A 12461-nucleotide genomic window follows, 5' to 3' on the forward strand; every position below is an offset into this window, starting at 1 on the left:
CAAAAAAAGCAGAAACAATATTCAATCCCAGTCGTCGTAATCATCCTCATCTTTCTCTGCCGGCTTCGGTGTACTAGATGCATTCTTCAACCGGCTATCATGTTCGTCCAATGCACCCAACTCAACAAGCACTTTTTCCACATCCTCGGCTCGAGTCCGTGTCCCATTCAGTTCCCGCAGTGTGATGATCTGCTTCTTGATGTCACCGTCCTTGTAGACGAGTATGGTAGGTGTGTTTCTTTCCGGGTACCCCTCAATGCACAGGTCGGCGCGCATCTCGCAGAATTTGATATCCCCGTACTTGGCGGCTAGTTGCCTCCATATATCGGTGAGTATCCGGGATTCTATGTTGTTTCCCAGCGAGGAGGTAAGGTGCACTAGCACAAAGTATTTCGAAGATGCTTCGGTCACATCTTTGGCGTAGTCAGGTTTTTGAAGTGGGTAGACCTGGTTGTGGATGCTTGTCTGTTGTATTCGTGACAATTCCTGAAACCGCTTTTTCCTGCCAGCACATTCAGTAAGTGGGCTATTTTTCGTATCTTTATAGGTATAATTTCTTCTCGTAGTTACCGGTATTGCTCTAGGAATTCCTCATCTTCTTCATCCTCCAGGGCGTCGAGTTCGTCCAAGGTCTTATCTTCTAACCGGTTCTCGTGTTCAAGCTGACGGGCCTTCTCGATTGCTTCTTCTATAATTGGAGTAGGAGATGGAGGCTTTTCCGGTATAATTCCATGTTTCCGAAGAATATCGTTCCTGACCTGATGTTAGTATTTCTGGATGGTGGATGCGGGACAGTCCCTGATCTAGAAAAGCATAAGACTTTACCATTCTGTGTCAGCATTTGGGTCATCGATAGGGACATTCACAGGCATATCCATTTTGAAAACGTGCCAGATAAAAAAGGCCAGATATATATAGATACAAAAAGCTCTTCTGGGAGGCGTTCTCTTCGTCGTCCTTTTGATGCCTGAATTTGCGGCTTATCGCGAACCACGATAAGTGACATCAGAACGCTGGTGCCTGTTACCACATGTGGAGTGTTTGTCTTGTTTGTCTCAACTACCCCCTCATATCAGTCCCCTTTTTCTTCCTGGCATATATATCAATTTGAATATAAGAGATATAGATATAAGGATTCTTAACAGACATAGCGGAGGATTTCACAACCAATTCTATTTTTATCAGTGAGTGTATGAGGGACATTGGCCTGCTCAACAGCCTATGGAAGCCAATTCTCCCTTCAATGTTATTCATCTTTGCTTAAAATTGGATAGGGTTTGCCCCAGAGTAATTGGACTCTTGCAGCCACCAAACTCCGCAAGCACATCTACAATTCACTTGTATAAGTTCAACAGAAGATCTACGGAGTATAAACAAGCGCTTTTTGCCTCCTTTCGCCAGATCCATATCACGTGATTGAATGTATATCACGGGGCTCCAATAAAAAGGTCGACAGTGAGGGACAGGTTGTCTATATGACATAAGCAAAGCTGCTCCTGCCAAGGATCTAAGCGGTAACTGTAAAGTTGAATTTAATGAGGTCACGCAAAAAGATGAGTCAGCAAGCTCACATCAACGCCGCGAATCGATCAGGAAAGGGAAATTGTTAGTGCTGTGGACACCTGGTCTCGAGTATCGTCTGTCCACGAAGACGCCCGTCGACCGCTCGCTCCACTTCCTCGCACTCTTCGATCCCTATACCGTCGCCATGAGCTACATGAAGAAGGACGAGGACGCAGACCAAATGATGATGAAGTTGGACAGGACATCCGTTTTCCAGGATGGTACGTCCGCCCTACTTTTGGCCCTGTTACCCTTTTTGGGCGGCGGATATAAAAAACCGCCCCCAGTCTTCCTGTTGTATTGGCAGCTATTCAGCTAATCTCTTCTCTTAAACAGCCCGATTATTCAATTCGTCCCCTATATCACCGCGAAGATGCCGGACTCTGTTAACAAAGCTTGCCGTTCTAATGTTCACCGGCGAGAGATTCCCCACGGATGAAGCTACGACACTCTTCTTTGGAATCTCGAAGCTCTTCCAGAACAAGGACCCATCTCTACGACAGATGGTGTATCTTATCTTGAAGGAGCTCTCCAATACCGCACAGGATGTCATCATGTCAACTTCTATAATTATGAAAGACACTTCTGTTGGCAGTGATGTCCTATACCGAGCGAACGCTATAAGGGCCCTGTGTCGTATAATAGATGTACGCTATCTATTCATATGCAAAAGAAAATGGCCTTTGCTTCTATTTAATGTGATATACTTACCTCATTTCCTTTATTTTAGGCCACCACTGTACAGGGTATCGAGCGACTCATTAAGACTGCCATTGTGGATAAGACGCCCTCGGTTTCCTCCGCCGCTTTAGTTTCCGCATACCATCTTCTTCCAATTGCAAAAGATATTGTCCGGAGATGGCAGAGCGAAACCCAGGAAGCTGCTTCTTCCGGGAAGCAGTCTGGAGGCCTTCTCAGCTTTACGTCGTCAACACAGCGCCATACCATGTCCCAGACCAGCTATATGACACAATACCATGCCATTGGTCTCCTCTGCCAGATGAGAGCTCATGACAGAATGGCAATGGTCAAGATGGTACAGCAGTACGGTTCCGGTGTCGTTAAGAGTCCCCCCGCAATCGTTCTCCTCGTGAGACTCGCCGCAAAATTAGCCGACGAGGATCAAAGTCTACGAAAACCCATGATGCAGATGCTGGAAAGCTGGCTTCGAGGGAAACATGAAATGGTTATTTTCGAAGCGGCCAAGGCAATTAGTGAGATGAAGGACGTAACCGACGCAGAGGCTGCCCAGGCCGTCAACGTCCTGCAACTTTATTTGTCCTCTCCTCGAACCACCAGCAAATTCGCTGCCATCCGTCTATTGCATACTTTCGCATCCTTTAAGCCACATGTCGTCAACGCCTGCAACCAAGATATCGAATCCTTGATCTCCAATTCCAACAGATCTATTGCCACATTCGCCATCACCACCCTTCTTAAGACCGGAAATGAAGCTAGTGTTGATCGCCTCATGAGCCAGATCTCTGGTTTCATGTCCGATATCACAGATGAATTCAAGATCACTATTGTGGAGGCAATCCGGACACTGTGTCTCAAATTCCCAAGCAAGCAAGCTGGAATGCTCTCTTTCATCAGTGGTATCCTTAGGGATGAGGGTGGCTATGAATTCAAGAAGAGCGTTGTTGAGAGCATGTTTGATCTTATCAAGTTCGTCCCAGGAAGTAAAGAAGAAGGTAAGTTTTCAAACTGACGTTATCTATATGTTTCGCTTGTATGGCTTGCTAACGGTTTATACAGCCCTTTCCCATCTCTGTGAATTCATTGAAGACTGCGAGTTCACGAAATTGGCGGTTAGGATATTACATCTCCTCGGCGTCGAAGGCCCAAAGACACCCAATCCCACCAAATATATCCGGTATATCTATAACCGGGTTGTCCTTGAAAATTCAACTGTCCGGGCCGCCGCTGTTACTGCTCTAGCTAAGTTCGGCGTCGGTCAGAAAGACCCTGAACTACGACGAAGCGTTATCGTACTCCTCAAGAGATGTTTGGATGATACCGATGATGAAGTTCGTGATCGTGCTGCCCTTAACCTCAGATTGATCGATGATAGTGAAATTGCTGAGCGATTTATTGCCAATGGTATGATGCCTAGTGCTATTTGAAAGGTTCAATACTGACTTACGCCCACAGATACCATGTACTCTTTATCTACTTTTGAACACCAGCTTGTCATGTATGTCACTGCAACTGACAAAGAGACCTTCGCAACCGCATTTGATTTGTCAAAGATCCCGGTCGTGTCCCAAGAGCAAGCCCTAGCCGAAGAGAGAACCAAAAAACTTACTTCGGCTACACCAACTCTCAAAGCTCCAACTTCTGGCCCTTCAAAAGCAAAGCAAAATGGGGCCGCCGATGGAGCAGCTGCAGCTCAAGCAACGACTCAGAAATTTGCCGAGGAGCTGGCACAAATCCCCGAACTCAAGGAATATGGAACTCTTCTCAAATCCTCCTCACCTATCGAGCTTACCGAGCGGGAGACCGAATACGTTGTCACAGCCATCAAACATATCTTCAAAGACCATATCGTTGTACAGTATGACATTAAAAATACCCTTCCTGATACTGTACTCGAAGACGTGTCCGTTGTTGCAACTCCTTCAGAAGAAGAGGAGTCACTTGAGGAGGACTTTATTGTCCCTGCTCCAAAACTGGTACCAAACGAGCCTGGCCTAGTATATGTTGCATTCAAGAAGGCCGGCGGTGAACATGACTACCCCATCACATCATTCACAAACGTCTTGAAGTTCACTAGCAAGGAAATTGACCCCACTACTGGCGAGCCTGAAGAAACTGGCTATGAAGATGAATACCAAGTGGAGGATCTTGAGCTCACGGGCAGTGACTATGTTGTTCCAGCCTTTGCGGGCAACTTTGATCATCTCTGGGAGCAGACTGGTGCCAATGGCGAGGAAGCTAGCGAAACCCTACAGCTATCCAACATGAAGGGTATATCAGGTAAGATTAAGTATTTTTTTTATTCCATAACTATCGTACAATCTATTTGATTACTAATTTATGTTCAATCATAGATGCCACTGAGCAACTCATTGCTACTCTATCCTTGCAGCCCTTGGAAGGCACGGATGTCGTTCTCAATAACTCCACACATTCACTCAAGTTATATGGAAAGACTGTATCTGGAGGCAAAGTCACTGGCCTGGTACGGTTGGCGTACTCCGCAAAATCTGGTGTCACCACCAAGATAACGATCCGAGCGGAAGAGGAAGGTGTTGCTGCCGCAATCATAACTTCAGTTGCATAAAGCTAGCGGCCCCCTCTTTTATATCCTTGTCTCATTCACGTTGGTGTTTAGATGGGTAATGACCTGTTTGGAATTTCCTTTCTCGCTTCCTATTATCAAAAAGATGACCTAAGCGGTTTTCGATTCTTGTCGCTTATAATATGACCCGTTACTCCATCAATAACGTTCTCCTTGTCTTTGAGTTCCAACAAATATATCTCTTCCTAGCTTTTTCTATTCGTTTCTTTGGATTTCTTGGTGCGGTGGGATGAGTCGTTGGTTGCGTGTAGATGTTGCATTTTGATCGAAACGTCTTAACGAGTAAATCCTTCACCTCAAAGCCCAATTCCAGAGGGGATATCCCCGCAATTCAGCAATAAAGACGGCTAAAAATAGTAGACACCCGTCTGGATTCTACCATTTTCAAGCTTCTCTTTATCGTAGTGTCCTGAGTTCCTGGCATTCTCCATCAGAACTTTGTCCATCTCGAGTTCAAACCATTCAGACACATAGTCGATGCAAGACGCAGCGATGCCTAATAACCGAACCCGTGGAAAGGCAACTGCGCAAACCGTCTTAAGGTCCCTTACCAACTCAACACGTAGTTTGTGTTCGAGTGGTAGAGGACTTATTTCCAGTATTTCCAGAGGAGCCATCTCGGGAGACATGGTAATAATCCTCCTATAGAAACCGGGATCGCACCCACAGCCTTGCAGGCTTAAAAACTTGAGCTTTTCCATCTGGAAACAAAGAGGAGCTAGAACAGATACTTCGTCGGTTTGGCGACTGCTCAATATCCTAACGCGCTGAAGTCTATGGCAGGCGCTGTCGGTGGATAGAGTTTGGAGGATAGTGTTGAAAGGGTAATGGTTGGATTCTATGATGGTCACAGCGGTAACTGTTTCCGGCCATATGAAGTTTCCCAGGATAATGGAGTCATGTACCCTCCATAGCTGTAGCCGTTTCAACTTAGGCGGCCATTGATATAGTGGGGGAGACCTTTCGTTATGAGGGTCATTTACTTTCGGCAATCCCTTGTGGGACATCTCTGGTGGGAACCGTAAGGTCTCCAGATGCTTTAGATTGCGTACAGCATGTGGTATACTCAGAAAAGGGACTATCGTCATTAAAACAGATAGATCAACTATCCTCAGGTTTAAGCATTTGCTCATGGGAGTTAAACTAATAGTCCTACTTCAATGATAAGTAGACGCACTTTGAAGATGACCTATATCGAATAAGGAAATGTAGGAAAAATTATCATCCCTTTACACCAAGAGTATGGGGTCTTAAACTGTTCATCCAAACTAAGGATGAACGGTGACATTTACTGAGAGGTATAAAAATTAAGGAGTACTCACGAAAAGGTAGACGCAGGCGCAACGAAGACCTCGAGCTCTTCTTTACAGGCTCGTAGCAGCCTTGCAGTGACACTCTTGCTACCACTATGTGCAAGGCCCCCTAAATCAAGATGCTTAACAAAGTTGCCCAGAGGTTCTTGTATGTTATGCCTGGTTTTGCCACGGACATCTAGTGTTCCAGCAAAGGAGTCGTAGTTTCTCGCAGAGATGACTGGTTTTGAGTAGAGAAACGGAATGGCGGCGGAGTACCATTGCTGACAGACCAAGCAGCATGAAAACAGCGTCGACTGCCAGTTTTCATTCACCGTATCCTCGTCCGAGGCGAAGGAGAGGATGGTGATGACGATTTCAGTGGGGAGGAACGCCCCCTTGGTCTGGGGAGCCTTAGCCATTATAGCAAATATGGCTTCATGGGGCGTTTTATTGATATTTGGCCATGTTTGGTGCAAGATTATGGCGGGAGTCCAGAGACAGCGGTCAACGAAAACCTCATTGCTTTTGCATTTTATCGATCTTCTTTGCTTCTCAAAAGTATTTTATCCCTTCGAAAAAGCAAAGTCGCCAGCTGCAAGTCGATCTTGACGTTTTGAAACTTTGTCGGGCCGAGGCTTAGGTCACGTGGATGGACCCTGTCGCGCGGGAAGTGTTATTTCTGAATAATGCTTAACCTACATCCTGCACGGAGACGAAGCTCGGCGGTTACGGCGACGGGACAAGAGGTGTATAGGTATCACGCTCAGGGGTGTTATGTCGTGGGTGTGCACCGGTGATTTGACGGGGAGAAGAGAGATATAATCCACGTTCTTGTGTGAAAACTACGATGCAATTAAGACGAATTCCTTTCCCCGTGGGCGTTTCTGGGGTTCCCCGGCCTCGCCTGGTCACTCGTTCACTTGCAGCCTCATACATCCAACGGGGTTTCAAGACATCTACAACCGCCCCTTTGGAAGCTCCCAACTTCGCATTTGCTTTTGAGTGAGATTTATTCCAATCTAGATGTTACTCCCAAGCCCAAGGACTAATACAAGTTGTCAGTATAGATGGTGTCCTACTTCGAGCCTCCAGACCCCTCCCGGGAGCTTCACAGTCTCTATCTCTCCTACAAAAACAACGAATACCTTTCATATTGCTCACGAACGGAGGTGGCATGTCAGAAGAGGAGAGAATCGCTCAGTTGAGTGATAGACTAGGGATACCGCTGGACCCAGAGTTGATAATTCAAAGCCACACACCATACACACAGCTCGTGAGAGGTAAACATGATCAGAAACCGCTGGAAAATAAGACTGTTTTAGTGGTCGGTGGAGACGGTGATAAGTGCCGGGATGTTGCCAAACAGTATGGTTATCACAATGCAAACCCCTCCGGATTCACCTCTCGCTAACATTGCATAGGTATGGGTTTAAGTCCATGCTAACACCTGGTGACATATTTATGGCCCATCCATCCATTTGGCCATTCTCTTCGGCTTTTTCACATTATTATAAAGGGATCACGAAGCCTCTCACCAACTCGATAGATCCTATTGATCCTTCAAAGGGTCTCAAGATCGATGCAATCCTCGTTTTCAATGACCCACGAGATTGGGCGCTTGATATCCAGATCATTATCGATCTTTTACTCTCACGAGAGGGCATTGTCGGGACAATATCGGACAAGAACAATAGGGATGACCTTCCAAATCGTGGTTATCAGCAAGACGGCCAACCGGCCCTATATTTCTCCAATCCTGACCTACTCTGGGCAGCTGGTTACCATCAACCTCGTCTCGGCCAGGGAGGCTTTTGTGCAGCCCTTGAAGGTGTTTGGTCTGCAATGACGGGCGGATCTGAATCCGGCGTGGCACTGCTGAAGACTATGATTGGAAAACCACATAAGTTGACTTACGACTTTGCCGAGCAAAGGTTGATAGAACTAAGGAATAAGCGTTTCCAAACGGATGTTCCAGCTCCCTTGGAGACGATCTATATGATTGGTGACAATCCAGAATCTGATATCAGGGGCGCCCATTCATACATCAGCTCTACTAATGTGAATTGGGTCCCCGTGCTAGTAAGGAGTGGAGTGTACACAGGTGGAACGCCTACCTGGACTCCCAAGACTATAGTTGATGGGGTTGGAGAAGCTGTCAGTTGGTCTCTAGCTCAGTCGAATTGGAAACAACATCTCTCGGATAGATAAGGACAAAGAATGTTTTGTTTGATTAATACAATAGAGTACGGAGTATAGATTTCAGGGAAACAGAGATATTCATTACAATATGGGATGTTTGCTTACTATCATAGAGTTGTGAAGATGCTGCACGGCGTTTTCTTGTGTAGTACCGAAGCTGAATAAGCGACAATTCGGGTCTTATCCACGCGTCCAACCAATCATAGCTATTAAATACATAAAATACAGGGCTCTGCGTGCTGAAATAAGCTTTAAGGGTGGGATGACTCATCACGTGCCTTTTTTCAATCTCGCGGGGGGTGAAAGTGACGACGGAATTTTATGTGATTTGAACACGGTTATCGCTCCAGCTTGTTGTTAGCATTCTTGCATTCGGTCGTCTGCTAGAGGATAAGGCCCCTCGGATATCCTTCAATAGTCAATCAATTCCTGACACACCACAGCCGAGCGATGGATAAGCCTACAGAATCTACGCTACCCCTCCACACCAAGGAGGAGGGAGACAAACAACCTGACGCTGAAAAGCCCGCAGCGCAGGCAGAGGGAGAAGCAGCAGGACCCAGCAAGAATGCGTTAAAGAAGGCTGCAAAGGAGAAGGCAAAGGCGGAAAAGGCAGCTCAACGAGCAGCCCAACAGCAAGCAGCCGCACAAGCCAGTCAAGCCGAGGACACGGCAACACATCTATATGGGAAGATGCCGGATTCCGCAGAGGTTGAGGACGTCATGAACCTCATGAAGCTGTCAGATGAACATTACGAGAAGGAAATCACTGTTATTGCGCGTGTGGACAATGCTCGCGTGCAGAGTGCCAAACTAGCATTCCTCATGCTCAGGCAGCAAGGAAAGAAGATCCAGGCTGTGATAGCGCTAAAGGAGCCATTGTCCAGACAGATGATCAAGTGGACCGGTCAATTGAATGTCAACTCCATCGTTCAAGTGTCTGGTGTGGTCAAGAAGCCGGAAATTCCTGTTCATTCCGCCTCGCTGCCAAACATGGAACTTCATATCACCAAAATATACATGATATCGGAAGCAATCCCAATGCTTCCCATGCAAGTCAAGGATGCTGAAAGACCTCCGCCAGAGTCCACTGAAGAGGGACTAGTTGACACTGATGGGACTCCTATCGTCACTTTGAAAACCCGTCTTGACAACCGAATTCTCGATCTCCAAACCGAAACAAGCCAGGCTATCATGGCGATATCTAGCGGTGTTGCACAGTTGTTTTCGGAGTATATGTTGAAGAGTGGGTCAAGATGGATTTTCACATCTAAGATCACTGGAGCTGCCACCGAGGGAGGCAGTGGTGTTTTTGAGATTTCTTACTTTAAGCGCAAGGCGTATCTCTCTCAGAGTCCTCAGTTGGGAAAGCAGATGTGTATTGCTGGTGACATGATGAGTGTGTTCGAGATAGGACCCGTCTTTCGAGCTGAAGACAGTAACACCCATCGTCATTTGACTGAGGTAAGGCAGAATTTGCTCGGCTTGATTATTCTTCCATCCCAAACTAACAGCAAATTTAGTTCATTGGTCTCGATTTCGAAAGGACATTCCAAAAACATTACCACGAAGTTTTGGATTTCGCCGAAAATCTCCTTGTTTTCATCTTGTCCGAACTCAAGGCCCGGTTCAAGGACGAGATTGCCGTTGTCCAAAAGTCTTATCCCAAGGCCGGAGAGTTCAAACTTCCAAAGGATGGAAAAGCCCTTAGACTTAAGTATATGGAGGCTTTGGGTTTCCTGAAGGAAGCGGGCGTGGATGTCTCTGAACAGGAGCGGTTCGAGAATGACTTCACCACAGCCATGGAGAAGCAACTTGGAAGGATCATCCGTGAAAAGTACGATACCGACTTCTATGTCGTAGACAAATTCCCAAGCGCTGTCCGTCCTTTCTACACTAAGTCCTGCCCTGACGATCCCACCTTCTCGAACTCTTATGACTTTTTCATGCGAGGAGAGGAAATCATGTCAGGAGCTCAGCGAATCAATGACGCGAAGGAATTGGAAGAAGCCATGGTGGCAAGAGGAGTCGAGCCCAATCAAGAAGGATTTGAGGATTATATCAACGCTTTCCGACAGGGCTGTGCTCCCCACGCTGGCGGTGGATTGGGATTGAATCGTATTGTCCAATTTTTCCTAGGTCTGCCTAACATTCGTCTGGCAACGTTGTTCCCCAGAGATCCCCAGAGATTGCGACCTTAGACGTAGCATAGATTCAGCTGTTGTGTCCATGGGTATTCTCTTTATTCACATTATGAAGAATGACATAGAGAAAAGTCCAAAATATGTTGATACTGTAGCTTTCATATAAGATTTATGCGGCTCTTACTAGCTAGCGTCCGAGGCGCTTTAGCTGAAGTCTTTTTAGCTGGCTTCTCCAGTACCAAAACATCTTTTCGTTTGCACCTTTCCGCCTACCACCAACCGACATAAACTCACCATGAATTAAACAAGGACAATGGTGAGTTGGACAAAACCAAGTTGCTACCTGAGACATGGCTGAGAAACGCAAACTGTCTCCTTCAGATGGCTCGCCGTCTACAAAACGAATACGGCCAGCTATCGTCACAGAAGATGACATTAGCGAGGACGAGTCGCCTTCAAGGCCGCAATACCAGCAGCCACGGAGCGATCCTGTGTTCGGCCAAAGGCACGCATTTCCGGGTTTAGACGATGTCTCACAGGATGGAGAGCTGTTCTATGGCCCGGCAGATGATGGCATTGAGTATCTGCGGATGGTCAGGTTAGTGACTCTTTTTTCCAAATTAGGAGTTTCATTTCCATTAATTCCATCCAAAGCTCCATATATCTTTCTTATATTCCCTTTCATGTCTAGCAAAGGTGAGAGTATGGGCTTGTTTAGTCGGCGGCTTTTAGCTTACCTCTTTTTCTTGTTATTCTAGATCTGAAGCCAGGAACCTTCCTGTGTTCTTCGTTGCAAAGGAGAAACTCGATCCCCAGATAAAGAAGGACGGTCGCCATCCTACAAGTGCAGATGCATCCTCTATCAGAACACCTCAGGAAACGGAGCAAAAATGGATATATTCGGATGGCGTCTGTGCGGCTGTATCAAATACAGTCCTGGAAAACCAGCTAGAAGCCGGTAATTCAGATCCTGAAGACCCTCAGGAACAGTACTATAATCTCCTCCGACATCGATTTCTTCTTCTACGCTCTACCCTAAAATGCGTTCCCCCTGCCAAACTCATCGCCGCTCTTGATAACTCGCACCCTATATCTTTGCCAGCGGATAACCCTCGGGCTAGAACAGAATGGACGACACTTGTTAAAACGGTGGAACCTCAAATGGTGCAACTAGCTTGTATGGACCTTGACAGCGTTTTACGGGTTTTACGAATTGTGACGAGATCTCTGTCTGAGGCTGCTAAAAGCCCAAGTTGCTCGTGGACCACGAGAATAGCTGCATGGGCATGGGGACTTCTTGGACGATGTAGGGACGTGGGTGAAATGAGCAGTGAAGAGGTTGGTGAGCTGAGAGATCTGGGAAAGCGAGCGGGAAAGATATTAAGTAAAATTCGTGAGAAGGAAACCCAGGGTATGCTCCCGAGTGGAGTAGAGGGTAATAGTATAGCTGAGAGGCAGAGCTCGGACTGGGATGATGGAGATGAAGCAGAAGATATGCAAGAAGAGGCTGGAGAAGACAACACTGTCCAAGAACAAAAGGATGACCCTATCAGAGATGAAACCAAGAATTTGTCTGCTGGCGCTGAGGATGAATCTGAGGCTCTAGAGCTTGCTAAGAAAAGGCTGCAAGGGATGCTTTCCAGTAGCTATGCAGAGGTTTCTGAGTCGGAACAAGCTGCTCCTTCAACTGCCAACGAATTGGATAGCAACAAGGGACATCAGTTTCCCAAAAGCGAGTGGAAATACAACGCCCGCGCAATGCTTGATATGATATTGACCATTGTTGGAGAGTTCTATGGTCAGAGGGATCTCCTTGAACTACGTGATATCTGGGATGAGGCCGAGGGTCGATAATAGAGCTAGGTATTCGTCCCTGGGCTGAACTATCTATATCCTATCCAGCCTTACCTTTTGTTATGATAATAGGCGGCAATAGCTAGCATCTCGTCTAACACA

The 12461-nt window shown here is 46.6% G+C and overlaps 6 protein-coding genes across 6 annotated transcripts; 4 read left to right on the forward strand and 2 right to left on the reverse strand.

Moving 5' to 3' along the window:
• Positions 1-21: 21 nt before the first annotated feature.
• On the reverse strand, positions 22-878 carry ARB_03452 (uncharacterized protein; the record flags this gene model as incomplete). The annotated part of the gene is made up of 3 exons (XM_003010704.1): positions 22-526; positions 571-753; positions 826-878. 3 exons carry the CDS (start codon positions 876-878, stop codon positions 22-24), a joined length of 741 nt encoding a protein of 246 aa, XP_003010750.1.
• An 830-nt stretch (positions 879-1708) lies between these two features.
• On the forward strand, positions 1709-4849 carry ARB_03453 (uncharacterized protein; the record flags this gene model as incomplete). The annotated part of the gene is made up of 6 exons (XM_003010705.1): positions 1709-1784; positions 1900-2210; positions 2309-3257; positions 3322-3666; positions 3718-4542; positions 4617-4849. The coding sequence occupies 6 exons, from the start codon at positions 1709-1711 to the stop codon at positions 4847-4849; spliced, it is 2739 nt and encodes a 912-aa protein (XP_003010751.1).
• A 365-nt stretch (positions 4850-5214) lies between these two features.
• ARB_03454 (F-box domain protein) lies at positions 5215-6581 on the reverse strand (the record flags this gene model as incomplete). The annotated part of the gene is made up of 2 exons (XM_003010706.1): positions 5215-6010; positions 6190-6581. 2 exons carry the CDS (start codon positions 6579-6581, stop codon positions 5215-5217), a joined length of 1188 nt encoding a protein of 395 aa, XP_003010752.1.
• A 755-nt stretch (positions 6582-7336) lies between these two features.
• Positions 7337-8370, forward strand: ARB_03455 (uncharacterized protein; the record flags this gene model as incomplete). The annotated part of the gene is made up of 2 exons (XM_003010707.1): positions 7337-7527; positions 7584-8370. The coding sequence occupies 2 exons, from the start codon at positions 7337-7339 to the stop codon at positions 8368-8370; spliced, it is 978 nt and encodes a 325-aa protein (XP_003010753.1).
• Positions 8371-8811: 441 nt separating this feature from the next.
• Positions 8812-10671, forward strand: ARB_03456 (uncharacterized protein; the record flags this gene model as incomplete). Its single annotated transcript, XM_003010708.1, has 3 exons — positions 8812-9825; positions 9885-10500; positions 10574-10671. The coding sequence occupies 3 exons, from the start codon at positions 8812-8814 to the stop codon at positions 10669-10671; spliced, it is 1728 nt and encodes a 575-aa protein (XP_003010754.1).
• A 184-nt stretch (positions 10672-10855) lies between these two features.
• ARB_03457 (uncharacterized protein) lies at positions 10856-12359 on the forward strand (the record flags this gene model as incomplete). The annotated part of the gene is made up of 2 exons (XM_003010709.1): positions 10856-11103; positions 11264-12359. 2 exons carry the CDS (start codon positions 10856-10858, stop codon positions 12357-12359), a joined length of 1344 nt encoding a protein of 447 aa, XP_003010755.1.
• Positions 12360-12461: the final 102 nt, after the last annotated feature.

Source organism: Trichophyton benhamiae (genome assembly GCF_000151125.1).
Source record: "Trichophyton benhamiae CBS 112371 chromosome Unknown contix01456_5.r1.exp, whole genome shotgun sequence".
In the NCBI taxonomy this organism is placed as follows: domain Eukaryota; kingdom Fungi; phylum Ascomycota; class Eurotiomycetes; order Onygenales; family Arthrodermataceae; genus Trichophyton; species Trichophyton benhamiae.